The sequence below is a fragment of the Scyliorhinus canicula genome, chromosome 12, assembly GCF_902713615.1.
Source record: "Scyliorhinus canicula chromosome 12, sScyCan1.1, whole genome shotgun sequence".
Lineage (NCBI taxonomy): Eukaryota > Metazoa > Chordata > Chondrichthyes > Carcharhiniformes > Scyliorhinidae > Scyliorhinus > Scyliorhinus canicula.
Window position 1 is genome coordinate 27,630,544 of NC_052157.1, and position 24,660 is coordinate 27,655,203.

At 46.1% G+C, this 24,660-nt stretch overlaps 1 protein-coding gene across 1 annotated transcript in view; it reads right to left on the reverse strand.

Moving 5' to 3' along the window:
- Positions 1–24,660, reverse strand: part of LOC119975204 (regulator of G-protein signaling 7-binding protein-like) — a 52,768-nt gene that overhangs the window by 19,494 nt on the left and 8,614 nt on the right. Inside the window, exons 3-5 of the mRNA XM_038814817.1 lie at positions 7,464–7,594; positions 2,382–2,538; positions 1,483–1,553 (exon numbers count right to left, since the gene is read on the reverse strand). Of these exons, the coding sequence (XP_038670745.1) occupies positions 1,483–1,553; positions 2,382–2,538; positions 7,464–7,594 (359 nt within the window). The remainder of the gene's footprint in view (positions 1–1,482; positions 1,554–2,381; positions 2,539–7,463; positions 7,595–24,660) is intronic.

Here is a 24,660-nt window from a genome sequence, read left to right on the forward strand (position 1 = left end):
ATGTTGGGATACAAGACCAGACCTCAGTATTTGTTAGGATTCTGGGTGAGAACCACTAACAAATTTGGAAAACTGACAGGAAAGGATACTTCACCCCAGAAGTGATGACTCTGACCAATGCGCATCATGTATATTAAAACAAATTTAATTTAAGCACAGAATTAACCACATTGACATCAAAGAAATAGCTTTACAATTATCAGTTAAGCAGTTCTTAAATAAAAGGATAAACTTAAACCTATCTATAACTGCAACTAACTCCAATTACTGCAACTAACTCTAATTAAGCAACCCAATACAGTTCAAATGCCACTTATGAACAAAGTTCACAAATGGATTTGCTTACTTAGCTGTTTAGAAACTGTTAGAGAGAGTCCCTTTCATCAGACTCCAATCCTATGGCAAACTACAAAACTACAGACGGACCTGGCTCCTATTAATTACATAATTTTTATCCCACGAAGTTCCATGACCTGCTTAGCTGAGACTAAACATTACTCTTCCCCCCCCCCCCACCGCGCCGCCGCCCCCCCCCCCCCCCCCAACCCCCCCCCCCATTAAAAAATCTATGCTCCGGGGAATCAAAATACAATTCCATTGGCACTTTATCTGTAACCATAGAAGTGGTTAAAATCAATAATGACCTCAGTCTCTTATGATTCCTTAATTACAGCTTCAGCAGATACACAATCTGGGAACCTTAACCTAGGTTCTTTGGTAATATTACTGCAACAAATATATACCTTCACCCAGGCATTTAAAAACATTACTGCATCAGATATCAAATATAATGTATAACAATTTCTGTGGAGCGAGAGATTGAGACACCATTTTTAAATGGTGTCCAGATTCTCCGAGGCCCCCAACACCCATGCCAGCTTGTCACCTTGGCAGTGCCAACCTTACAGTGCCAATGCCAGCTGGCAGAGCTACCTGGGCAATGCCAGACTAGCACCCAGATGCCACTGCCATGATGCCACTACCATGGTGGCAGGTAGGCATTGCCATGGTACTCAGGTGGCACTGCCCTCCATGTCCAAAGGGCATGGAGCTGGGGACCTCCAATCCCCTGGGAGACCTCCATGAATGCCGTTACGTTTGTGGGAATCAAGGCTGAACGCCGCTCGCCCGAAGTCTGAGGTGAAGGGGTTGAACCCCAAAATCTGAGGTACCTCGGGAATCTGCACATTAGAGTGAGACTAGCTGCCTCGCTCTAATATGCAGCTTTGCCAAACAGTGATCCTGCCCATTGTGGGTGGGATTTACATTGCAACATCTCTCAAGATCATGTTGGATCTAGCGAGCTGTTTGGAGTTGGGTAGATCCCGGGAGCGGGGTTTCCCAGCCTTCATCAGCCACGCTGCGTCACGGTGAGCTGCTGTTCGGGCACATCGTAGCCATTGGATCACACCCATTGTTTCAAAGGAACTTGTCAAACATGCAGTTTTTATAAGTTTGCACTTATAAATGTCAAATACATACCTTGTATTTTAAGATATTGTGGTATGGATTCCCTGAGATTTCTCAGAAGGTACCTCATTTCCTGAATGTCACTGAAACGACAAATATAAAAACATTTTTCAATGTTTTTCAAAAGTTGATCGGCACTGTCAATCTCTGGGCTCTTGAACATGTAAAAAAAAAATATTGGTTCTTAAAATTCATATGTTGACTTTTCACAAAGAGTATGCAAACCTGTCTTAATTATCTCCAACTGTTAGTCATAGGAAAGTAGAATCCCTACAGTACAGAAGGAGGCCATTCAGTCCATCGAGTCTGCACCGACCCTCAAAGAGCACCCTACCAAGGCCCACGCCCCCACCCTATTCCCACAACCCCACCTAATCTTTGGACACTAAGGATCAATTGAGCATAGCCAATCCACCTAACATGTACCTGTACATCTCTGGACTGCGGTGGGGGGGGGGGGGGGGGGGGGGGGGGGGGGGGGGGGGGGGAGAGGAGAGGAGAGGGGGGGGGAGAGAGAGAGGAAACCAGGGTACCCAGAGGAAACCCACGCAGGCATGGGAAGAATGTGCAGACAGTCACCCAAGGTCAGAATCTAACCCGTGTCCCTGGTGCTGCGGGGCAGTAGTGCTGACCACTGTACCACCGTGGCGTCCGTATTGTCTCACCCTCTGTTTTTTCCGTGCCAGAAAGGGGACTCTTGTTTCAAGCACAGAGTTTTAATGATGGGTTTATCCAAAAGGTTAACCAGATTTTCAACATTTCTGTTCTTTTTTTTTTAAAACATCTTTTGTTCGGTAGGGTTAATGTTGCATTTTATTTAACTTTTCTTATCTGTTGCTGTATGAAAAATAATTACGAGAAGTATAAAATATTGTAATATCTTTGCAAAATGTAAAGCCTAAAGAGTTTACCTTTCTGTGGATTGAATTTCCAGTGCTGTATCGAAGTGACATGCCATCGTGTCCAGATCTTGTGATGATGAATAGGTGGCATCTTCTAGGAATGGGGCCTGTGAGTGTTCCTCTTCTCTTTCACAGGGGATTCCAGGAGCAGGCCAAATCATTTGTTCTGAAACAATATTGCGGGTGTCATAAAAGTCAAGTTGCAGTATTTTGTATTATTGTTTTTGAAAATATTTGAGATGGTTTTTCAAACCAATTTCTTCATTCAAATAAAACCAACATACTGCGGATGCTGTAAATCCAAGATAAAAACAGAAAATGCTGGAGAAAGACTGAGCAGGTCTGGCAATGCCTGTTTCTGACTGTAAGGGACCTACATTTGTCTTCACCAATCTTTTTCTTTTCACGTACCTATAGAAACTTTTACAGTCAGTTTTTATGTTCCCTGCAGGCTTACCCTCGTACTCGATTTTCCCTTTCTTAATCAATCTAATGGTCCTTCTTTGCTGAATTCTAAACTACTCCCAATCCTCAGACATGTTGTTTTTCTTGGTCATGCTTCTTCCTTGGATTGAATACTATCTCTAATTTCCCTTGTGAGCCATGGATTGGCCACCTTTCCCATTTTACTTTTATGCTGGACAGGAATAAATAATTGTTGCATTTCCTCAGTGTGCTCCTTCAATGTTTGCCATTGCCCAGCTCCTGCCATCCCTTTAAGTAATGTTCCCCAATTGATCAAAGCCCACTCATGCCTCATATCATCATAGTTTCCAGTCAGGCTTGGGAGGCCCTGCCAGGGTTCCATTTAGTACTGGTTTGCATTTACAATGGCACCTGGGGGGTCTCCCAGAACATTAGAGACCCCTGGGTGGTCAATGACAGGGCCGTGAGGCACCCTGGCACTCCCTCTGGCACCAGGACACTTTGGTAGTGTCACTAGGGGCACTGCCAGAGTGGCAATGCCAGGAGTCAGGCCCATGAGGACATTACCAGGTAGAGGGGTGGTGAGGTTGTGTTCCTAGAAGCCTCTCTGAGGTTGGTGGAGTCTGAAAACAGGGGTGGGGGGGGGGGGGGGGTGCGTAAGGGCAGGCAGGGTGAAGGGGCTGAAATTCGGGGGGGGGGGGGGGGTGGAGATTTGGAAATTGGGCAGCCTTCCAAAATGGAATAACTCTTCACTGCGGCCTTGGAGGAGAGAAACACCCCAAGGCTCTCAAAATCTCTAAATGCTTCAAAGTGCAACACCTCAACTAACCAGCTATTCACTGGAATCAGCTTGCACCATCTGAAGGCAAGATGCTGTACAAATCTTTGAAGGAGTGGTTAGATGGGGAAGCATAACACCCCATCGATTGTGCTCGGTGAGGGTGGGGGGGGGGGGGGTCTCCCAGGCCATTGGAGACCCCTAGGGGGTTGGGGACAGGCTCCCTGGCTCGCCCCTTGGCATCACCACCCTGGTACTACCGGGTGCCCAGGGGCATTGCCAGACTGGCAGAGGCACTGAAGGTGGAAGGATGGCACTGCTGTGGTGACCAGGTGCCAGGGTGGCACTGCCAAGCGTCAGGGCCTGAGGGGAACCATGCCCATGAAAGGGGAATGTGGGGGGTGTAAAGGGTGGGGGGATGAAGGGCGGGTATGTAGGAGTCTCTTAAAGGTTGGAGGATGAGAGGTGAAGGGGGGGTGAGAGGTGAAGAAGGGGGGTGAGAGGTGAAGAAGGGGGGTGAGAGGTGAAGATGGGGGTGTGAGAGGTGAAGAATGGGGGGTTAGAGGTGAAGAAGGGGGGGTGAGAGGTGAAGATGGGGGGGTGAGAGGTGAAGATGGGGGGTGAGAGGTGAAGATGGGGGGTGAGAGGTGAAGATAGGGGGAGTGAGAGGTGAAGAAGGGGGGTGAGAGGTGAAGGGGGAGTGAGAGGTGAAGAAGGGGGGGTGAGAGGTGAAGGGGGAGTGAGACGTGAAGAAGGGGGTGTGAGAGGTGAAGGGGGGTGAGAGGTGAAGGGGGTGAGAGGTGAAGATGAAGGGGGGTTAGAGGTGAAGATGAAGGAGGGTTAGAGATGAAGATGAAGGAGGGTTAGAGATGAAGAAGAGGGGGGTGAGAGGTGAAGAAGGGGGGTGAGAGGTGAAGAAGGGGGGTGAGAGGTGAAGAAGGGGGGTGAGAGGTGAAGAGGGGGTGAGAGGTGAAGAAGGGGGGGTGAGAGGTGAAGGGGGGGGCGAGAGGTGAAGAAGGGGGAGCGAGAGGTGAAGGGTGGGGTAGGGTAAGGAAGGGTGGGGTGGGGTGCAATGAGGCCCACTGAATGTGAGAGGTGAAGAAGGGGGGTGAGAGGTGAAGGGGGAGTGAGAGGTGAAGAAGGGGGGGTGAGAGGTGAAGGGGGAGTGAGACGTGAAGAAGGGGGTGTGAGAGGTGAAGGGGGGGTGAGAGGTGAAGGAGGGGGGTGAGAGGTGAAGAGGGGGGTGAGAGGTGAAGGGGGTGAGAGGTGAAGATGAAGGGGGGTTAGAGGTGAAGAAGAGGGGGGTGAGAGGTGAAGAAGAGGGGGTGAGAGGTGAAGAGCGGGGGTGAGAGGTGAAGAGGGGGGGTGAGAGGTGAAGAAGGGGGGGTGAGAGGTGAAGAGGGGGGTGAGAGGTGAAGAAGGGGGGGTGAGAGGTGAAGGGGGGGCGAGAGGTGAAGAAGGGGGGGCAAGAGGTGAAGGGTGGGGTAGGGTAAGGAAGGGCGGGGTGGGGTGAATGAGGGGGTTGGGAGGCCTGAAATGGAGGATTCTCAGCAACCCCATAGCAGATGTCCTCACTTGGAGGGGTGTGGGGTATCGCCCATGTCTGAAGGGGATTTCAAACGCACTTAGAGATCACAGTACCCATTTAAAATGGCGCTCCTATCTCTGAGGAGCCAGTCACGCCGGACGTTCAGCTCCCCACTGTTGAAAAAATTTCAAAGTGTGGTATGGACCGGGGAGAAACATCCCAAGGCCCAAAAAATGACGAAGTGTGGCTGAATAAGAGCAAAGAAAATACGGGCGAAAGATGGGACAAACAGTCGAAGCGGAGGTGAACGCGAGACGGCAAAGGCAGCGAAAACCGTCCGGGAGAAACAAGTAACAACACCAACCCCAGATCCATTCTCGTATTGCCCTCTCTGTGTTGGACATAACCAATGTAACTGTTTCTCCGGCACCCAAATGTATCTGTACCTCCCCAGTTTCCCCACCCCAACAAACAGGCGCCTACTTATGTGTTAAAAATATTGCCAATTGTACAGAGTTGCTGTTGTTGAGCTAGTGCATAATACCCTACCAGTTGTTTTCTTTTATGTGTGTTTTCTTCTCCTCTATATATATATATATATATATAATATATATATATGTACATATTTTATTCTGGTACATAAGTCTAAATAAACTTTGTTCAAAAACCCAATAAAAAAACATTTATTAAAAAAAAAGTGTGGCTGAATAGTGATATGGATCTCACCCAAAAAGCCAGTGGAAAACACCCTGCTAAACACATGCAAAATTACACTTAGAAAGTTTTTGGTTATAGTCTGACCCATGTCTGAATAATACCAGAACTAACAAATAGTGGAATTGTTTGGAAAATGAGTATAAGAATGGGTTGAATTCAACTTGCTAATATTGGGAACATCAGTGCTCCAGAAAAGTTTGTATCCATTCAACGCTGAATATTAAATTTAGCATGGGACAAAGGAAACTTGTCTTCTTCATTTGGACGTGATGTAGTGCAAAGTCATGTCAAGCATGCATTTTACAGAGATAGCCTTGCAACCACATATCAAACTCAGCCGATGGAACATCAGTGAGATATGTAGCCGCGTTGACAGTCATTATAAGATTGTGACCATAACAGAGAATAGTCACACCAGGATAGCTGCACCTCCATGATTCTGTTTACATTTAAAAAGTTGGCATGACGCAGTGAGTGAGGCTTTATGCTATATTTTTCTTGCTTCTGGATTTACCCCCCAATACCATGTCATTAATAGAATTGACGATTCCATTACAGCAAAGTGATATTAAAGCAGCCAACTACCGTGTTTGAGGCTGTTCATCGTAGGGGGGGGGGGGGGGGGGGGGAATCTGTACAGGCTGTGCAGTTGATTGTTGGGAAGTATGTTTCCCAGGTAGTTTATTCACTGTAACCTGTTTTGTTGCATGTTTGAAATAAAATACATTTTTTAAAAAATAAATACAATTATTGCAGCCACTGCAAAATCTCTGGCTTGTTAATTTGCATCTTAGAAGAACATCTCTCGTTTGATTTTGGCTCCCATCAACCGGCAAGGTCAAATTCATTAAACATCTTTGTAGCAATCACCCTGTCCACACGCTGTGCACATTTCTGTTTCCTGTTTTATACTTCATGCACCCAAATTAAATTTCAACTCCTGAACCAAATTTCACTGATGGTTACAAAGGGCTTGGGTGTAAAGTTATTTCAACTTACTGTCGAAGGATCAAAGTAATGATTACATTTCTAATGCTACTTGGCTTCACTATTTTAATTGTTCATAGTTTAGAATGAAATTTCTTCCCATGTTGCAATAAATCAAATCAGAATGTTTTTTGTGCGCAATAACCCTATCTGCTCCCAGATGTCTGACATCTTATGAAGATGCCCTGTTCGTTACACCATGATGTTGTGACTACTTTACAACCTGAAATAGCAACATCTAATGGCAGATTTTGATGACATTTTATCAAGTTTGCTGCTTAAATCTGATTAAATCCAATCCCCGTTGATGCTAATTCCTTCCTTGGGCCTGTGGAGGGTTCCACCGTAGGAATATTTAATTGAGAGAATCCAAACCTTCGCTAATGTTTTCCGTGATCGCTCTTTTATAGATAAGCTGTGTTGTGGTCTCCATACCGACATAAACAACAGAATCAATACAAATAGCCTCTCTATTCCCAAGGTGCAATGATGGAACCAATAGCACCTCTGCGAAGATCATGATGTTTATTTAGAGCGTAAAAGTCTGTTTCCAAACAGCAGTTAAATACTATTTTATATATATTCAGTTCTTCACAATCAGTTTGTAATTTAATAAATTTTCGATTTGTAAGAATGTCAGTAAATACAAAAATACCTGTTTTTCGAAGTTGAAAAGATTCCATTAAGTATGCTGATTTAAGCATTTCGGTTAGAAACATCTCCAGACACCCATAAAACAGTATATGGAGTCGGCAGATACCTGGCTGCAAATTTTCATCTTCGAGGCTACAGAAATTTCAACACAAAAAATAAATTAGCAACAAATAAATCAAAGATGCATTCTTTGGATCGTTTAGTCATGCTTTTTTTTGTTATCCCTGACAGGTTTTTCAAACAATATGTCTTGTACATAAATATTTTCTTGCTAATTGTTAAAACAAATGGAGAAATATAATTTTCTACACGTGCGGGATTTGAACATCATTAGCCCAGGTAGCGGTGGCACAAAATGTTAGGGAGAGGGCGGGGAATTCTCAGGGTCCCGGGTTCGATACCCGGTTTGGGTCACTGTCGCTGTGGAGGCTGCACGTTCTCCCTGTGTCTGCGTGGGTTCCTCTGGGTGCTCCAGTTTCCTCCCACAAGTCCCGAAAGACGTGCTGTTAGGTCGTTTGGACATTCTGAATTCTCCCTTTGTGTTCCCTGAACAGGCGCCGGAATGTGGCGACTAGGGGCTTTTCACAGTAACTTCATTGCAGTATTACTGTAAACCTACTTGTGACAATAAAGATTATTATTGTTATGTGGACCCAAAATGGATGAGAAGGGAGCATTTGAGTCTGTGGCACTTGTTCAATGCCACGATCGCATGTGGCTGCAGCCATTTCTAGATTTGGGTCTCAATGGAATCAAGCTGGTGAACCATGGGCATTAAAAAAATAATTAATTCCAGCGTTTATTGCCCATCCCTAATTGCCCCCAACTGAGTAGCTTGCCAGGCTGTTTCAGAGGGCAGTTAATGGAGGCCATGCAGGTAGACCAGATAAAGTTGGCAGATTTCATTCCCTAAAGGAGCATAAGTGAACCAGATGGGTTTTTCATTTACCACAATCGACAACGGTCCTCATTGGACTTCTAATTCCAGGTTTTTGTTGAATTCAAATTTCACCACCTGCCGTGGTGCAATTTGAGTCCAGCTCCCCAGAGCATGGTCCTGGGTGTCTGGATTCCTCATCCAGTGACAATACCACTATGCCACTGCCTCCGCATCAAATAGGTGAAGCATACAGATTTCGGGGTAGGATGAAAATTGACCTTTGCACGGAGCAGGCCAACAGGCCAGGCCTGTTGGGGTGGGGCACAGAACTGGGCCAGCAAAAGGTTTGGAGATGCCTGTGGACTGGGAGGGGTAGATTCATGCTTCAACCATTGTACAGGTAAATTGAGATCTGATCCTTCACCCAGCATAGGGCCCAGCCTCCTGCCTATTTTGGGTGGGTACAGCCCATTTAAAGGCCAACCTAAAAATCTAATTGGCGCGGCCTAAACTAAAGCATCAAATTTTATCAGTTTTGGTCAGTTTCCTGTTTTATAGACAAAAATCAGATGGCCAGCCATTGAAAATTGCCCGTGTGTTTTAGATGTTATTTTAAAGCAGATCAGTTCAATATATTAATTTGGTTTCTGTGTCATCTAGAAGACAATGCCATTGTTTATGTTTTACGCAGTGGACAAAATGGGTAGAAATCTATTGCTCTGATATTTTTTACATGTTTTAACCATGAGAAAGCACGAATACGTGAAAGTGGTTCAGGGTATGTGCCTTTAAGTATCCACAATTATTTTGAACATTTAAATTGAAACTATGTAGGATAGTGTCCTTGGTGAGTCACCTGGGCGAAATTCTCCGACCTCCCGCAGGGTCGGAGAATCGCCCGGGGCCAGCGGAAATCCCGCCCCCGCCGTGACCAGAATTCTCCGCCACCCGGGAATTGGCAGGGGCGGGAATCACGCCGCACCGATCGGCGTGCCCTCCACACCGATCAGCGAGCCCCCGGCGGCGATTCTCCGGCCCGCGATGGGCTGAAGTCCCGCCGCTGAGAGGCCGTGGTTTCAACCACCTCTGGTGGCGGCGGGATCGGCGGCGTGAGCGGACCCCCAGGGTCCTGGGGGGGGGGGGGGGGGGGGGGCAGGGCGATCAGACCCCTGGGGGTGCCCCCACAGTGGCCAGGCCCGCGATCGGGGCCCACCGATCAGCGGGTGGGCCAGTGCCGTGGGGGCACTCTTTTTCTTCCGCCGCCGCCACGGCCTCCACCATGGCGGAGGCGGAAGAGAACCCCCCTACCGCGCATGCGCCGGTGGTGACGTCAGCGGCCGCTAACAAATTAGCTCTCCAGCAATGATTTCCTTTATTCCTGTTTGAAATTAATCCAAGACTATGAGGAAAGTCATATCTTGCAATTATACAAAAAATACATTCATGGTGTCAAAATTATTGTGGGCCTTGATGCATAAGTGCACTGGTTTAATAAAGTATTTTTTGTGGAATTGACCAGCTCCCCAATATCTATCTCATTGACCTATAGATCCCACCATCCATTCCATCAGCTGCTACTTAGTTTCTGTTTCTTCATCTTGCAAAGTTTTTTTATTCTTCCACAGGATGCCGGCATCACGGCCCATCCCTAATTACAAAAGGACCTGCCTCCTTGAACCACTGCAGTCCATGTGTTGCAGGAACACACAAGGTGCTTTTAGGAAGGGAGTTGCCCAGGACAGTGAAGAAATGGCGATATATTTCCAAGTCAGGATGGTGTGTGACTTGGAGGGGAACTTGCAGGTGGTGGTGTTCCAGGCAAGTGCTGCCCTTGCCCTTCTAGGTGGCAGAGGTCACATGTTTGGACTGTGCTGTTGAAGGAGTCTCAGTGAGTTGCTGGAGCGCATCGCGGACTGTTCACACTGCTGCCACTGTGCAGGGAGTGAATGGTGAAGGTAATGGATGGGGTGCCAATCAAGCAGGCTGCTTTTTCCTGGATGGTGTCGAACTTTGAGTGGTGTTGGAACTGCACTCATCCAGGCAAGTGGAGAGTATTCCATTACACTCCTGAGTTACTCGCCGCAGAATTCCCAGCCTCTGAACTACCCTTGCGGCTGTAGTATTTAAATGGCTGGTCCAGTTGAGTTTATGATCAATGGTAACCCCCAAGATGTTGGTAGTGGGGGATTCAGCGATGATACTGCCATTGAATGTCAAGGGGAGATGGTTAGATTCTCTTGTTGGAGGTGGTCATTGCCTGGCACTTCTGTGGTGTCAATGTTACTTGTGGTGTCAATGTTACTTGCAAGTGATCCGAGACATTTTGGGTCTTGTTTAGAAACTATTATACTTTTTCAAACTACTTTAAAGTTTATCTGGAAGGTGCGGTTTTGCTTGCTTTCATTGTAACACCGGAAGGACAAGAACTTGCCATCATATCTTAGTGACATTTATAGCTTTGTCTTGTTTCCTCCCTTTTCAGATTCTAACATGTTAGCTAATTAACAAGTTAACACCTCAGCATATCCTGATAACAGTTCTTTAGTTTATAATATCCCTTTAGGCATTGCACTACTTTCTAGGATTGTCTATTCAGTACATCTAACCAGATGCCACTGTACAGTATGTGTGATGCCCAGTTTTAAACAAATAATCCATGGCATGGCCAGCATTTGTTACCCAACCCATAATTGACCCTCGACTGAGTGGCTTGGTAGGCCATTTCAGAGGATCTAGAATCACATGTAGGCCAGACCAGTTAAGGATGGCAGATTTCCTTCCCTAAATTGCATTATTAATAATAATAATAATAATAATAATCTTTATTGTCACGAGTAGGCTTACATTAACACTACAATGAAGTTACTGTGAAAAGCCCTTTGTCGCTATATTCCAGCGCCTGTTCAGGTCCACGGAGGGAGAATTCAGAATGTCCAAATTACCTAACAGCACGTCTTTCGGAACTTGTGGGAGGAAACCGGAGCACCCGGAGGAAACCCACGTAGACACAGGGAGAACGTGCAGACTCCACACAGCCAGTGACCCAAGTTGGGAATCTAACCTGGGACCCTGGTGCTGTGAAGCAACAGTGCTAACCATTGTGCTACCGGGCTGCCCCTAAATCAGTTGGGTTTTTACCACAATTGACAATGGTTTTGTAGAAGTGGATTTCATTTGGAACTTCGCTGATAGGGTTAATATAACAGTTCTGAAAAGCTCTGTGAAAGAGATGTCAACAGGTCAAGGGATGAAATAAAGGGAGCGTGTTCTGACCGGCATCTGTGAAAGCAGAGATGTCAGAAGGTCATGGGATGGAAAAAGGGGAGTGTGGCTTTGGTACCATTTAAGGTTCTGACCCGCATCTGTGAAAGCAGAGAGGTCAAAAAGTCAAAGAATGGAATGAATGGGAAGCGTTACTTTATTGCGGAGATAGCGCAATTAAGCTCGTTTGACCAGTTGAAACAAATAAACATTGAAATGTAAAAGGAATGGGCTTTGGAGTAAGTTGGGCCAGATGGCCATGGGATAAGAAAAACCTTTGTAACAGAATTAACAGTGACTTGTGCTAATGATTATGTCAAAAATAACCTCCCGACCTCGAAGAATAATTCCATATATGTACATGTTCTGGATCCTTGCCAAATCATAGGTGTATCTAGGAATTTAAGGGGACCACCCCTAAGCTGTAAAATGTATAAAAATACAGTCCTTATTCTGGGATTTTGGCACTTCTCGAAGGTGGTTACCCGACTACTTAGAGATTTGTCCCGGCCGTGAATAAACAAATATTTGTTACTGACGTGTTCGAGTGTTTTACTTCTGGACTGACGATCAGATACGTGAAAGCGCAATTCACATTTGGTGGCCCGTACGGGGATCTCCAGAGGGGTCTGCGCAACTAACCGGCGTAATCGACTGAGCTCGTTCAAAGTAGAGGACGAATTTGGCCCCCGACGTGAGTAAAAATTTCTTTTCCACCTTGGTATTCGCCTACTACCAGTTTGATCGTTGCTCAGCCTTGCCGTTGGTTTGTCGAGAAGCCTCTGCGAGATCCAGGTCAGTCCAGCGAACCCGTTTTAAAGAGGGTAAGTGAGTGAACCCTGCGGTTATCGTCTCTAGGGGCAGCCTGAGACTGCCGCCGTGATTCCAGGCAGTGTTCGCTGGAGTTACGGGCGGGGTTGTCAGGACTGCTAGGGGCAGCCTGGGACTGCCGCCGTGATTCCAGGCAGCGTTCGCTGGAGTTACGGGCGGGGTTGTCAGGACTGCTAGGGGCAGCCTGGGACTGCCGCCGTGATTCCAGGCAGTGTTCGCTGGAGTTACGGGCGGGGTTCTCAGGACTGCTAGGGGACGATTCCGGGCTGTGGGCTCCGGACGGGACTGCCGCCGTGATTCCAGGCAGCGTTCTCTGGAATTTACGGGCGGGGTTCTCGGAGCCTATCCCCCGGTATAACCCATACCTTCACCGAAGAATTTTACCTACTTACCCCTTAATAGCATTGGTGTCCTGGGTCCTGCGTTATTAAGGAAGTGAAGTAAGCTAATAACCACTTAAAATCTGGTCTTCTTGAGTTGTATTAGCTGTTTAAACTCGGCTGCTTTCCTTGTCTTTCTCCAGCCGGCTGCGTCTCTCTCTCTCTCTCTCTCTCTCTCTCTCCTGTTGCTGTTGCAGAGTGCTGCTGCTTCTGCTCCCTGGGTTTATATTCTCTTTCGAAGAGTTATTAAGTTTTAACGACTGTATTGTATATGGGCTTGTTTCACTTTGATAGTTTAAAAGTATCTTTGATGTAAACATCTTACTACAACTCGTTATTCATTTTGGGCATATCGTCTCCTCTCAGATCTGATTTTTAAAAATGCTTTCGTTTCAATAGTTAACTTTTATTTCTGTGATTTCAAATCGTTTAATTTTCCAATTGTCCCCAGTTCATAACTTTGCCTTTGATTTTGACTTAAATGATGTTTCTCGTAGCCAGGTCATCTCCAATTTTCTTTTAATTAACTTGATGTTCGTAGAATTTTACCCCTTAAATTGACACTAAATTCGACTGAGCATCTTCCATTCTTTCCAGCTGTTTACTAAGAGAGTTTATTTCAATTAAGGTGTGAAACTTTACTTTTAGCTGTATGCTAAAATTTAACTTGGTTGTGACTTGAAAGACTTGCCTGTTTTAAACATTCGTCACTTAATGCAATTGAAACTCTCATCCATGCTTTTTCAGATGCTTTCTGAGATAGTTACATTCCATGAAGGTGTGAGCCATTGTTTTAGCTTACCACATGAAGCCTGTGTGTCTGCTGAAACCTGCTTGTGAGCAAGAATCTGCATTTTATAACCCTGCTCTTTGCAGCTGCTATTAACCTTTTGTGGGATCTTTCCCTGTACCCTCTCAAACCAGATATTGCCAGACTTTCATGTTTCAAATGACACATTTTTCTGTATTATCAAGAACCCACCGCAAAGAAATTAATTGCCTTGTGGAGGGAATACTGTCAGTCAGTGAAAGATGCATCTATACTGGCTAGCTGGCAGGAAAATGCCTCAAAATTGGGTATTGGCCCCTCAAAGGGGGAATTGTTAAAACAGTAGAGGTCTTACAAAGGGAATGTAAAGAATATAAGAAACATAAGAATGCTACTCCTACCCCGGCGCCGGTCAGCAATGCGAAGCAAGGTTGGGAGGAGGGGGACGATGGGGATGAGGAACCTCTGTTCAATTGCGGGGGACGTCAGAAGCCCCCACAGCCTCCACAGCCCCCACAGCCCCCACAGCCTCCACAGCCTCCACGGCCACCTCCGCCACCACCCCTGGAATGTGATCAGTATTATGAGTAACTCAGTATGTTCAGAACTACATTGGTCTCAGAATAAACAGATAAAGAATTTGTGCTGGGCAGCAGTCAGCTGCTGCAGACTTCGAAACTGCTGCGTTGAAATTGACACTGCATGGCTCCGCAGGGTCCTAGTGCCCGCTGATCACAAACAGTCACTAGCAGAACCGCCTCAAGGCGGCACTCCTCCAGGCCCCTGCCCTTGGTCGACCCTTATATGATCACCCTTTTCAGCTCTATTGCACGGTCCTTGCCGACTGCGCCACAGCTGTCCTGACCCAACGCCACGGCGACCGCTGTCGCCCGGTTGCATACTATTCCTCTAAACTCGATCCGGTAGCCCTTGGCTATCCTATCTGTACCCAAATTCTTGCAGCTATCTACAACAGCCTGCAATCGGCTGCTAATATTACCCTCCAACAAGATATTACTGTCTATAGTTCCCATTCTGTTACGGCCTTTTTGGGACAGCTACAGACTCAGCATCTCACGATGGCTCGTCAGAACAAATATGAGATTGCTCTCCTTAATAACCCGAAGATCCAGTTTGCCCACTGCACCACTATCAACCCTGCTGACTTTTTGACGCATCCTCCCACAGACATGCTCGACCCAATCATGACTGTCTGCAACTGTTGCAAGAAGTCTCCTCGGTTCGAGACGACCTCTCCGATATACCCCTCCCAAGTGCAGATTGTTCCTTTTTCACCGATGGAAGTTCTTCCGTCGGCGAAAGGGGGGATAGACAATCTGGCTATGCAATCATCGATCAAGACGGTGATGGAAAAACAGAGGATTTCTAACCTCCGCTGGTACACCCATCTCACACCAGCAGTTAGTAACACAGTTATTGCAGGCCCTTATGCTCCCAGACAAGATAGCGGTGATAAAATGCGCAGCGCATACAAAGGCACGGGACTGGTGGAAACGGGCAACAGGAGAGCGGACGAGAAGGCAAAAGAAATTTCTAAATCTGGCAAACTAATGGTGCCTAGAATGATGAGGCAGACTAAAACCCCCCCGGAAAAGTCTCCCTCTGAAAAACCTATGCCAACCATTGCTGACATAATCCAAATGCAGGAGGACGCTCCTGCAACTGCTGTAAATATGTGGAAAAACTTAGGATGTATATATGATATCGAAAATAAGCTGTGGGTCACCCCGGTAGGACAAACATGTATGACCGATGCATTAGCAGCCTGGGTGACCGAATGTGTACACTTTGCAACTCACTGTGGAGCTCGTGCCACAGGGGACATATTGTTAAAAAGCTGGTGGCACCCACGACTGCAAGAAATGGCCCAACAAATTATCAGTCGGTGCCTAATCTGTCAACAGCACAACCCCGGTAAGGCCGTCCCCTGTGATCCTGGCACAACCCCCTTACCTAAAGGTCCGTTTGAGACCCTACAAATGGATTACATTGAGTTGGAAAGATGTCAATGCTATAAATATGTGTTAGTCATTGTGGACACTTTTAGCAAATGGATCGAGGCCTACCCGACTACGGATAACAAGGCCTCGACAGTAGTTAAGGTGTTAATGCGAGAAATTGTTCCGCAATTTGGAATTCCAGCCCGGCTGAGCTCTGACAATGGTCCCCACTTCATAGGTCAAATCAATAAGGAATTCTGTGCTCTGCTAGGAATAAAGCAACAGTTTCATTGTGCCTACAGACCACAAGCCGCTGGAGTGGTGGAAAAGGCTAATCAGACTCTAAAGACTAAACTCGCTAAACTACAAGCAGACACTGGGGCCACTTGGCTCAAACTCCTGCCTTTAGCACTCTTCCAGCTACGTGCCACCCCCGCAGGAAAAACTCGCCTAAGCCCAGCGGAAATACTATATGGCAGACCCTTTCGAACGCCTTGGGACAGCAGTGTTCCACGGAATGTTCAATTCCATTACATGACTACCGAGATGGCTAATTATATATTAACACTAACTAGAATTTTGAAAGGATTACACTCCCGAGTTCGTGCCACCCAGGAAGAAGTCCCCTCCATTACTCATGACGTCTCCATCAACCCTGGGGATTATGTCCTAATTCGAAATTGGACACGTAAAGGTTTGGAACCTCGATGGGAGGGTCCCCTACAGGTTCTACTCACTACCCCCACTGCAGTAAAAGTGGAGGGCCGGAACGCATGGGTACATATGCACCATTGTAAGTTAATTAAGTATCCATGATGTTCTAAACTTTTCCTTTAAGTCCTAGGAACACGAGTACCAGGATGAGGCCCCTCTTCGCCGTCACAATACTCGCCACCCTGCTCTCTCTCGCTGCATCCGAAAGAAGGAGATGCCTGTACGGAAGCCGACACCCACCCATGTGCCGGGAAGGAACCCCACGATGTGGAACAACGACAGATCTCCGATGGATCACCACCGCTATCAGAAACTGCCCGACCACCGTTCCTCCCGACGACCAGAAGCGCCGATTCCTGATTACGTACATGGTTCTAATGTACGATCGCCGCACATGCAGGTGGAACCACCGGTGCATTGATAAGGACAGGGTACAAATTTTACCATCAAGGACTACTCACCCCTACTCGCCTTCCAGAAGGAAGCGGGCAACGCACCATGTAACGGCAAATTCATTTCTGTTTATGTCCTATGTCTATGCTAAGAAAGTGGGTGTCTCCTCTTGCTGGGTAGGTACACAGGTCCCGACCCATGCCCATGGAGGCGTTCCCTTGATATCTGTTCCTTTCTCGATCGAACAGACGGCTGAATGGGTTATATTCCAGAACAGGACAGTAACTAGTCACTCTGCCTTACCAACCAAGGCCTCCAGGTCCTCCTCTGTAAACCACAGGGAAGCAGCCCAAGAATGGCTGAGTGCCGGCTACCCTTTGCGGGATTTCTCATTTCCATCTAAAGTATCCTGAGTGTTATGTGATCATGGAATGATCAAAGGGGGGAATGTAGAAGTGGATTTCATTTGGAACTTCGCTGATAGGGTTAATATAACAGTTCTGAAAAGCTCTGTGAAAGAGATGTCAACAGGTCAAGGGATGAAATAAAGGGAGCGTGTTCTGACCGGCATCTGTGAAAGCAGAGATGTCAGAAGGTCATGGGATGGAAAAAGGGGAGTGTGGCTTTGGTACCATTTAAGGTTCTGACCCGCATCTGTGAAAGCAGAGAGGTCAAAAAGTCAAAGAATGGAATGAATGGGAAGCGTTACTTTATTGCGGAGATAGCGCAATTAAGCTCGTTTGACCAGTTGAAACAAATAAACATTGAAATGTAAAAGGAATGGGCTTTGGAGTAAGTTGGGCCAGATGGCCATGGGATAAGAAAAACCTTTGTAACAGAATTAATAGTGACTTGTGCTAATGATTATGTCAAAAATAACCTCCCGACCTCGAAGAATAATTCCATATATGTACATGTTCTGGATCCTTGCCAAATCATAGGTGTATCTAGGAATTTAAGGGGACCACCCCTAAGCCGTAAAATGTATAAAAATACAGTCCTTATTCTGGGATTTTGGCACTTCTCGAAGGTGGTTACCCGACTGCTTAGAGATTTGTCCCGGCCGTGAATAAACGAATATTCGTTACTGACGTGTTCGAGTGTTTTACTTCTGGACTGACGATCAGATACGTGAAAGCGCAATTCACAGTTTTACTGTCATTATTGGACTTATAATTTATTGAGTTCACATTTCACCATCTGCCATGGTGGGATTTGAACCCCGGGGTCCTCAGAGCAGTACTCTGGTTCTCTGGATTATTAGTCCAGTGACAATTCCATTACACCACCTCCCAAAATGTGTGCATACTTATGTTTATGCATTTGGGAGCAATAGGACACAGGACCTGGAATTAGAGAAAGGATATTTGTATTTTTAACTTAAACTAGAGCAGAGGAGTTATTATAATGAAGACATCAAACAGTTGCTTCTTCTGCCCAGAAACCCACACATAATGCTACTCCCTTTCAAGTAAACCTGGGAAGCAATATATAAATGTACGGTCTGTGTGCCCGGCCCAAAAGCAGGTCTTTGGCTCAGTGTCTGCTTATGTTTCTGCCTGAGCCAGTTTTCCTGTCAGTTTTTTGCCACTGCTTTCCACTCTCAGGCAGGGCCCAGGTCTACCTCAGCCAGAATGGGAATCAATGGCATTATTCTGAACCGCACACCGGCCATCTAAGCGACATAGCCCCTTAACATATGCAGGCAGTGCAGAAAGGAAATCCACCAGTTTCAGGTCTTGTTTGTCGTTGACAATGAGGTTGCAGGATAAGCGGATATTTACATATAGAAACAAAGAAAATAGGAGCAAAAGGAGGCCATTCGGCCCTTCGAGCCTGCTCCGCCATTCATTCTCTTCATGGCTGATCGTCCAACTCAATAGTCTGTTCCCCCCCCAAATATAACTCATTCAAAATATACAATGTTTGGCCTCAACTACTTTCTGTGGTAGCGAATTCCACAGGCTCACCTGGAGGTTGCAGCAAGGTCTGTCGTGTGTCGAGATTACTGCTGTTCCAGTGATTTGCATGTCGTGACCGCAGAGATGTTACCAGCAGGGTAGGAAATATTTCTTACAAAGTGCAAGCTAACCATTGTCTAGCTGACCAGGCAGCACCCCTGGAGAGCGAAAGTTTCCTCAATTTGAAAGGCCATCAACCTGAAACTTAAATTCTGTGTCTGGCCTGCAGACTGTTCCCAACGTTCTTCTGTTTATATTTCAGATTTCCAGCATCCACAGTATTGTTTTTCGTGTAGCTTTTATGCAGGTCGGAACCTGGTTAAATGTGTCAAGGGCCCAGTGATATAGCAGAGAATCCAGTGGTAAAGTGTTGGTTGGATTTGGCAATGCTATCAAATAAATGGAGTGATTATATAACATTGTTGGGGGACAAGATTTCTTTTAAAACTCTGCAGGTTTGTCCTATTGATTCTGTTGGTCTGCTCTTTTTCTTTTTATTGAGTTGCAGTCAAGAATTATACCTATATTAATCGGCTTAAAGAGCCCTCTTTGTTGCAATCTCAACATTCACCTTAAATTAATTCATCTCTGTCAGTAACCAAGAATCTGGGCAGTTTTTGCGTTTCAACATCAACAATATACACCATCTCGTCATTCGTCTCATTTGCTGCTGTATGACCTTGAGAAACAATTCAGTGGCGACAACTGAAGAGTATTTTATTGTCTGTGAAGCTTGTAACATCTTCAAGGCGTGGCAGGTGCTACATCAATACAAATTTATCTCTTCCATGGACCAAAAATACATACCAAATCGCACTTATCTAACCTCTTTGGGAAGAACTATTGTTGCCCATTGCCCAATTGATTACTGTAAAATTTCTATATTCCAAGACCTTAATGCAACATTAGTATTAAAGTCTATCAGTACAGAATGGTCTTTGAATACTGCTTCTGATATGATTTGTAGCAAGTTGTATTGAACAATGTTACTTGTAGTTGTAGGATAATGGAGTATACTAGACTAGGCTTGTCCAAGGTACAGCCCGTAGACTAGATGCGCCCCTTAACACACCTCTACTCGGGACCTCCCATCTGCCCCCCCCCCCCCCCCCCCCCGCCATCCCACCCCCGAGTTTCAATGTGAGACTGCAACCTTGAGAACACTTGATACTGGCGAGAGCGATTCAATTAAATAGACATCTCTGATTAGGAGGCAAAGCAGATCGGTAGTCAATGAGAAAGAGAGACAGCCCGAATTCCAAAGTAACAGATATTGTTGAACTTGTCAGATGTAAAAACTGGAGAGGAGGAGAGATGTGCTGCATAAAAGCAATTAATGGTGGCAAAGGTGCAGAATGCCATTGGCAAGAGGAGATTGTAGTATAGTGGTAGTGTCACTAGACTAGTAATCCCGAGGCCCAGGCTAATGTTCTGGGGGACAAGGGTTCAAATCCCACCAAGGCAGCTGGTACTATTTAAATTCAATCAATAATCTGGAATTGAGAATCTAGTCTCCATAACGATGACCATGGGACCATGTTGATTGTTGTAAAAACCCATCCGCCCACCTTTTTGTGGAAGGAAATCTGCCACCCTTACCTGGTCTGGCCTACATGAGACTCCAGACTCACAACAATGTGGTTGACTCTGGTTAGAGATTCTAAAACTCGGGGCATAGTCTAAAAAATTAGGGCTACACTGTTCAGGGGAGATGTGCGGAAGCACTTCTTCACTCAAAGGGTGGTAGAGGTTTGGAACTCTCTCCCACAAACGGCAGTTGAAACTCGATCAGTTGTTAATCTTAAATCTGAGATCGGTAGATTTTTGTTGAGCAAATATACTAAGGGATATGGACCTAAGGCAGGTATATGGAGTTAGGCTGCAGATCAACCATGATCCCATTGGATGGGGGGACAGGCCTGAGGGTTGAATGGCCTACTCCTGTTCCTACATTCCCATATGTTCATATGATTCTTAACTGCCCTTTGAAATGGTGCGGCAAGCCACTCAGTTCAAAAGCAATTACGGAGGGGCAACAAATGTTGGCTTTGCCGCCAATCCACACATCCCACGAAAGGAGAAAAAAGAATGGGGCATTTTCAGTCAGAGTCAAATAAATGGTTGGAACACTAAAACAAATCAGTTTTAAAATGAAACAGGGTCTATGATTCACAAGACCGTGAGATACTCTTCTTAGTGGGATTAAAGAATTCAGTGGGATTAAAGAAGTCAGTGGGATTAAAGAAGTCAGTGGAAACTATTGGAGTGCGGAGATCCTGATAGAAGGTCACAGGATACACTTTAAATTAGACAATGGAACAGCAGTTTTTTTTTTACCTATACTGAACCATGGTTAAACAACCATCCTGCACAAGCTATATGGACTAGGAGGAACAGTGCTGACGGTTCTGGGAGGTTTAACAGCTACTTCAAAGCACAGAGATAAAGTAATTACTGAAGTCGGTATATAATTCCAGGTCAGAGTTTTTTCACTTGCAAGTAAAAAGCATGTATGGAATTGAATCTAATCCACAGTAAAGAATAGTGAAGGTCATGTGGCCCGGATGAGTAGGTTTTTTGAGGAGGTGGAGGACAGGTGTGGGAGGTGCGGGGGAAGTCCGACAAATCATGTACATATGTTTTGGGCGTGTCCGAAGCTGAGGGGATTTTGGCAGGGATTCGCAGATGTCATGTCAGAGGTCCTGGAAGGTCCGACTCCAGAGTTGGCAATATTTGGAGTGTCGGATGATCCAGGAGCCCAGAGGCCCAGAGGGGAGACGTTTTGGCCTTTGCCTCCCCAGTGGCCCGGGATTTTTGCTGGGATGGAGGAACTCTGAGCTCCCAGAGTCGGGGGTGTGGGTCAGTGACATAGCAGGGTTTCTCAGGCTAGAGAAGATTAAGTTTGCATTAAGGGGTTCAATACAGGGATTCGCTCGGAGGTGGCAGCCGTTCATCGACCTCTTTAAGGAAAACTGACTGTCATCAGAAGGGGGGGGGGAATGGGGGGGGGGGGGGGAAGGGGAGGCATGGAAGTGGAGAATAAAGGCAGGGAATCTAATATATGGGTAGTTAGGAGTTAGGGCGGGTGCAAATTAGGGTTTTTGCGTGTGTCGTACCGTTCTGTTATTTAGAATATTAATATGTTAAAATTATAAATGCCTCAGGTTAGGATTGCTGAGGGAGATAGGGAATGGGTGACCAAAAGGCAGAGAAAGAGCAGGAAGGCAGTACAGGTGTCCCCTGCGGTCATCTCCCTCCAAAACAGGTATACCGTTTTGGATACTGTTGGGGGAGATGACTCATCGGGGAAGGCAGTAGTAGCCAGGCTCACGGCACCGTGGCTGGCTCTGCTGCACAGAAGGGCGGGAAAAAGACTGGCAGGGCTATAGTCATAGGGGATTCAATTGTAAGGGGAGTAGACAGGCGTTTTTGTGGTAGAAAACGAGACTCCCGAATGGTATGTTGCCTCCCGGGTGCTCGGGTCAGGGATGTCTCCGATCGGCTGCAGGACATACTGAAGGGGGAGGGTGAACAGCCAGTTGACGTGGTGCATATAGGCACCAACGATATAGGCTAAAAAAGGGATGAGGTCCTACAATCAGAATTTAGGGAGTTAGGAGATAAGTTAAAAAGTAGGACCTCAAAGGTAGTAATCTCAGGATTGCTACCAGTGCCACGGGACAGTCAGAGTAGAAACTCAAGAATAGTCAGAATGAATACGTGGCTTGAGAGATGGTGCAGGAGGGGGAGGGGGGTTCAGATTTTTGGCACATTGGTCCGGTTCTGGGGGTGGTGGGACCATTACAAACCGGATGGTCTACACCTGGGCAGGACTGGAACCAATGTCCTAGGGGGTGCTTTTGCTAACACTGTTGGGGAGGTTTTAAACTAATGTGGCAGGGGGATGGGAACCAGATTAGGAAGTTAGAGATCAGTAAAGAAGCAGCAACTAACACCAGTAAGGTACGAGATAATTAACTCAATGTGACTAGGGGGAAGAGTAGACAGGGAAAAGTTGATGAACGCAAAGGGACAGGTGGTCTGAGGTGCATTTGTTTTAATGCGAGAAGTGTAGCAGGTAAGGCAGATGAACTTAGGGCTTGGATCAGCACCTGGGAATATGATGTTATTGGTATTACTGAGACTTGGTTGAGGGAAGGGCAGGACTGGCAACTGAATATCCCAGGGTATAGATGCTTCAGGAGGGATAGAGAAGGAGGTAGAGGGGGGGAAGGAGTTGCATTACTCATCAGAGATGATAGCACAGCTGTGATTAAGGAGGGCACGATGGACGATTCGAGCACTGAGGCAATATGGGTGGAGCTAAGAAATAGGAAGGGTGCAGTAACATTGTTGTTACTACAGGCCTCCCAAAAGCGAGCATGGAGTAGAGGTACAAATATGCAGACTATACAGATTATAGAAAAATGTCGGAGCAATAGGGTGGTTGTGATGGGAGATTTTAACTTCCCCAACATTGAATGGGATTTGTGTAGTGTTGGAGGTGTAGATGGAGCAGAGTTTGTAAGGAGCATCCAGGAGAGTTTTTTAGAGCAGTATGTAAATAGTCCAACTTGGGACGGGGCCATACTGGACCTGGTATTGGGGAATGATCCCGGCCAGGTGGTTGATGTTTCAGTTGGTGATTACTTTGAGAATAGCGATCACAATTCCGTAAGTTTTAGAATACTCATGGACAAGGACAAGATTGGTCCGAAAGGAAGAGTGCTAAATTGGGGAAAGGCTGAGTATAACAAAATTCGGCAGAAGCTAGGGAATGTTTAAGGGTAATTCCACATTTGAAATGTGGGAGTCTTTTAAGGAAAGGTTGATTAGAGTGCAGGACAATCATGTCCCTGTGAAAATGAGAGATTCATAAGATCGAGGCAACTCAAAACTGACTAAGCTTTGGAGGAATATCGGGAAAGTAGGACGAATCTCAAACGCGCAATAAAGAGGGCTAAAAGGGGTCATGAAATATCTTTGGCTAACAGGGTTAAGGAAAATCCCAAAGCCTTTTATTCGTATGTAAGGAGCAAGAGGGTAACTAGAGAAAGGATTGGCCCACTCAAAGACAAAAGAGGGAATTTATGCGTGGACTCAGAGGAAATGGGTGAGATTCTTAATGAGTACTTTGCATCGGTATTCACAAAGGAGAGGGACAAGACGGATGTTGAGGCTAGGGATGGATGTTTAAATACTCTAGGTCAAGTTGTCATACGGAAGGGGGAAATTTTGGATATTCTAAAAGACATTAAGGTGGACAAGTCCCCAGGACCGGATGGGATCTATCCCAGGTTACTGAGGGAAGCGAGGGTCGAAATAGCTGGGGCCTTAACAGATATCTTTACAGCATCCTTGAGCATGGGTGAGGTCCCGGAGGACTGGAGAATTGCTAATGTTGTCCCTTTGTTTAAGAAGGGTAGCAGGGAAAATCCAGGGAATTATAGACCTGTGAGCTTGACGTCAGTGGTAGGCAAACTGTTGGAAAGATACTGAGGGATAGGATCTATTCACGTAAGGAAGAAAATAGACTTATCAGTGATAGGCAGCATGGTTTTGTGCAGGGAAGGTCATGCCTTACAAACCTAATAGAATTCTTTGAGGAAGTGACACAGTTAATTGATGAGGGAAGGGCTGTAGATGTCATATACATGGACTTTAGTAAGGCGTTTGATAAGGTTTCCCATGGCAGGTTGATGGAAAAAGTGAAGTCGTAAGGGGTTCAGGGTGTACTAGCTAGATGGATAAAGAACTGGCTGGGTAACAGGAGACAGAGAGTAGTGGTGGAAGGGAGTGTCTCAAAATGGAGAAGGGTGACTAGTGGTGTTCCACAGGGATCCCTGCTTGGACCACTGTTGTTTGTGATCTACATAAATGACCTGGAGGAAGGTATAGGTGGTCTGATTAGCAAGTTTGCAGATGATACTAAGATTGGTGGAGTTGCAGATAGCGAGGAGGACTGTCAGAGAATACAACAAAATATAGATAGATTGGAGAGTTGGGCAGAGAAATGGCAGATGGAGTTCAATCCAGGCAAATGCGAGG